Below are 4955 nucleotides of genomic sequence, written 5' to 3'. Positions count from 1 at the left end.
GAGAAAAAAAAAACTTTAATGAAAGGAGAGGATGATAAAATGCAAAGGATGATTTGTAATCGATTCAAATTTTAGGTTGTAGGTTACGTTTTTATTTTGCATAATTTTTCAATTTTGAAATCAACATGTTTTTCTCTTTCTTTTATTAAATTTATGTTTTCCCATTGCCTTTTGAGTTATGAGTGATTTGTAAATCATTGTTTTCTTTATTTCTAATTTTGAATGAGATTTATTATGATTATGAAAAGAAAAAGCAAGTACAGTCATTTTGGGCAAAGGCATAAGAAAGTAGAGCGAGAGCAAGGATTAGAGAAAGAAATGGATCGCATGGGCAAACAGGAAAAAAAGGAAGCCAGCAGAAAATGTGAAACGCAGCAACAGTGTCATCTTGGATTCGAGGCATGAGAAACACGTGAAGCAATAGCCAAGGGTGAATTTACACAATAGCCAAAGATACAATAAAACTGCAGAAACATGGCAAAGGACAAGCTTGTAAATGGAGCCCATTACTAAAAAGCCTCAAACATGGACAACTCAACTCAACTCAACTCAACTAAAACTTTATCCCAAAAATTTAGGGTCGGCTATATGGATTCTCTTTCTCCACTCCAACATGGACATAATAAGAAAATCACCCTCCTCAATTTCAGTGTTCATGGTTTCACGACTATTATTATAGATATATAGATTTGACAATTCAGTATATTTTTCTTACTTTTGGTCAACCGTAAAGAAATTTCCTACCTTTTTCCTTAATTAGTTGAAATTCAATGTTGTTTTTCTGATGATTATTTTTTTTTCTTTATAAGTTTCTATTTGGTTATTGAAAAAAAAAATGGAAGGAATTAAAATTTTTAATTTAGTTGAAGAAATATTGTTAAAAGTATTTTGGTCAATTTTTAGCTAAATAATAGAAAATTAACTAAAGCTTTTGAATAGAGAAACTTAAGTGTTGAATTAACCACAATTTAATAATGAAACCATTGACTTAAAAAATTCGGAGATAATTTGCACAATAAATTATAAAGTTCATACATGCAAACCCATTTGTTTTTATGGTTATTGGTTTTGCCTCTTGCCTAAATCAAATTAGTGATTGGATTGATTTTATTAATTTATTTTTTAAATTAAGATTAAATTGAATTAATCAAATTATTTGGAAGTAAATACAGATTAAACTAAATTATAAAAATAATTGTACCAAAAAAAATTAAATAATCGATTTAGTCTAATGCTTAGATTAATAATGCTCATGGTAATTATATACATCTTTAGCTCCTTCTTTTTTATAAAAAAATAAAATGAAAAAGGAAAAATATTTTATATATTTTTTAAAAAAGTCATTAGAACATTAAAAAAAAATAAAATGATTTTTTTTTTTGTATGGAGTTGATTTAGGATATGCTTAGCAATTGTTAGCTGTTTGCCTTGAAAGTTGTTGCCGAAAGGATTTTATTGTTATTTTATATACAATAAGATATTTCAATTATTTTTTATATTTGAAGACAATGCAGTGAAATTTTCTTATTTTTATTAGTGGTAAAGAAATTTCTTACATTTTCCCTTAATTAGTTAAAATTCAAGGCTTTTTGGCTGAAGATTAGTTTCTTTATTTTTTTTATTTGATTATTAAAAAAAAAATGGAAGGAATAAAATTTTTTTTGTAAGTTTAGAGGTAGAACAAAAAATTACTACATAGCACAAACTAGAGAGTGTAAGGAATGAAAATTTTTAATTTAAACTCCATTTCTTTTAAAAAATATTTTAAAAAAATTTTTATATTTTCTATCGTTTGAAAAACTTTTTATTTTAGGATATATTTGGAACACTTAAGAAATGGGTAAATAGAAAATATTTTCATTAAAGTGAAAACTAAGTTATTTTTATGAAAAATATTAGATGAAATTATTTTCTAGATTTTAACAATTAATTTATTTTTTAAAAAAAAGTTGATATTAAATTGAATTAATCAAATTATTTGCAAATAAAACCAAATTAAATTAAATTGTAAAAATAATTATATTAAAAAAACTAAATAATATCGGCTTGGTTGAATTTTTAGATTAAATCTAATAATACTCAGGTAATTATAGGCTTCTTTGGCTCTCTTTTTTAGGTTACTGAAATTTTTAAGTTTAAGCTTAAGTCTCTACCATACTTATTTAAGAATTTGATATATTTCTTTTTAGGCATCAAGACCAATTACACTCTTGTACTTTTAGAAAATTTAATTTAGTCTTTTTTTATTTTTTTATTTAATTTAACTTAAAATTTTTAATATAAGTTCAATTTAATCTAAAAATTAATAAAATCAAGAATTTAAGTATTTGGGTTTAAATTGAGAAATTTAATTTCAAAATTAAGAAATTGAAGTTATTGATTTTTAACTTAAATCAAGAAATTTAATCAATAAATTTTAATTTTTTAACTAAATTGAGCTTAAATTAAAAATTTTAAATTAATTTAGCTAAAAAGTAAAAAATTAGTTAAATTGAACTTTTTATGTTCGGGCTAAATTAAGCATTTTACCTTTTTTTTTTAAGACAAAAGAAAATGAAAAAGAAAAACTATTGTCCAAATTAAAAACAAAAAAGGGTCACTATAACATTGAGATAGGCCTACGCTGAGCCCAGCCCAACGTCTCAGTGCGAACAACAAACAAAAAAATGTGGCAATTGTTCATATCCAACTCCAGAAAGGAAACTAACAAAACTCAACATCAAGAATAGAAATCAGTTTCGAAATAGGACTTAAATCCCATTACTTAATGGTTAAAGTTTCCTACTTTCCTTCCATTCTCTCTCTCTCTATATATGCATTGGTCACTAACCTCTCTATCATTCCATTCTCAGAAACAAGTTTTCAAGAATGGAGAAACAAACCCTCGATTTCTGCGGTTCTTTCTATATCTTCGAAGCTCAGGAAGCAAATAAAGATCAACTTCTCTTGGCCAAGCTATATGATAAGAAGAGGAAGTACCAGCGCAACCTCGACAGTGAAGAAAAGAGTGGAGTTTCGACTGATTTAACCCTTTCTTGTGAGTTTCCCAGATCAGTTCATCTGTTGACAAAAAGAAATCCATTCTCAGTGCCATTGTTGTTTCAACTGAACTAAAACTATTCGATGAAACTTGGATTGCTTATGCCTCTGCAACTGCAAAAAGCAAGGAACCTGACGATGATGTATCCAAAGAGTCCTCGGATTCTGAACTGATAACACTGGCTCGAAATACTGAGAACGAGATAATTTGTAGTCCTGTAGAGGAGAGAAAAAAGAGGCTGAAGCATCTTGTTTGGACAAAACTGGCACTTTCTGATCCGTGGAAGATTAAGAAGAGGTTAACTGGTAGTGATCTTGGTAACCTTTGCAGACTTTTGGTGGCATCAGTTTCAGTCAAGAATCATATTTTGCCATTTTTGAACAATGAAACTGTTGAAGAGATCAAAAGAGACGGTGCTCGAGTTCCTATCTGGGATTGCGATACTAACACTGAGCAGCATCTGGTTTTGAAGTACTGGCAAACAGCTAAGAGTTATGCGTTCATCAATGGCTGGTTGAATAATTTTGTGAACAGAAGGAATTTAGTTGAAGGAGACTTGATTGGGATTTACTGGGATCAATCAGAAGATATATTCAAATTTTCTGTTCTTGAGAAAGCTTCTGACGTCTATTCATGAATGTGTTGCAGATTATTCTTCTTAGGATTTTGGAATTTGTTAACATTTTAATTTGTATTTCTCGATTATTTGATTTCTGAATAATAGTACTATAAGCATAGATAGTTGGGAATTCTGGTGGTATTTTGTTGCGTTCAAATTTCTCATAATTATTTTACTGGGCAAATTTAATATTTTATTTTTTTCTTAAATTTTTTTTTTTTCATCAAACATATAATTATCATTCTTTTCTTAAGGAAGTGGAGAAATAAGACTTCAAATCTAAGTCTATTAGGCAGATAATATGCCTTTAACCATTCTATCAAACTAAGTTAAACATATAATAATCATTTATAATCCTTATTTTTATCTTAAAATGAAAATAGAATGAGGAATAGTTTGCATGAATCTTTTATATGTTATCATTAAAATTAAAAAAAATAAGAATTAAAAATTAAAAAAAATATTAAGATATTAACATTTATAAATTATTTATATATTCCAATTTTCCAGATTTAGGTTTTTTTTTCAATAAAATTCAGTTGTCATTAAAATTTTATTTTGTTATAAAAATCACACCCACACAAATTAAAGAACACAAAATTTAACATAATTCGCTATAAATTTACTCCACCAAACAAATCCACTATCAAAGAAAAAATAATTATACAATCACTAATTATTTTTCTTACCCTTAAAATTACTCAAATAAAACTAACAGAATTCAACACACCTCTCTACTTTGTGAACTCTCTCTATAATACATCACATATAATGGTCAATCAACTATATATATATATATGCCACTAAAAACTAATTATTTTAAAACTTTAATTATTAAACTTCATAATTTAAATTCCACTAAACTTCCTAAACTAATTATACTTTCAAATTCCAATTGGACTTGAACTCTAATAATATCCACCTCCAAGTCAAATGGAATTAGTCTTCATAATTTCTGTAAAAATTAATTTTCTCTTAGGTACTTCCTTGCATTATTAATTGTTGATGTTGCCTCTTGCTTCCACTTGCATTCTTCCAATCAATGTGCTTCCTTCTAATTTGTAAAGATTCTTTGTATCAATCTTCTCATCCTTATGATCACAAGAGAGCCTTGGCTAACTGTCATGACACGACTATGAATTGAATACTCACAACTCAAAGAATCCAACTCACCAAAAAAAATTAAATTCCTTTCAAATTTTGAAACATACCTCATTTTATCGAACACTTTTACTCAATTATTGTGCAGCTTGATTTTCACTCTTCCAACACCTTCAACTTTCATCTTATTCCTGT

General features: G+C 27.1%; 1 protein-coding gene across 1 annotated transcript; it reads left to right on the top strand.

Moving 5' to 3' along the window:
- Positions 1-240: 240 nt before the first annotated feature.
- LOC110662703 (B3 domain-containing protein At2g33720-like) lies at positions 241-3677 on the top strand. The gene is made up of 2 exons (XM_058130631.1): positions 241-399; positions 3051-3677. The coding sequence occupies exons 1-2, from the start codon at positions 241-243 to the stop codon at positions 3675-3677; spliced, it is 786 nt and encodes a 261-aa protein (XP_057986614.1).
- The last annotated feature ends 1278 nt before the right edge of the window (positions 3678-4955 follow it).

This window comes from Hevea brasiliensis, chromosome 12 (assembly GCF_030052815.1).
Source record: "Hevea brasiliensis isolate MT/VB/25A 57/8 chromosome 12, ASM3005281v1, whole genome shotgun sequence".
NCBI lineage: Eukaryota > Viridiplantae > Streptophyta > Magnoliopsida > Malpighiales > Euphorbiaceae > Hevea > Hevea brasiliensis.
This window is presented reverse-complemented; position numbering and strand designations above follow the sequence as displayed.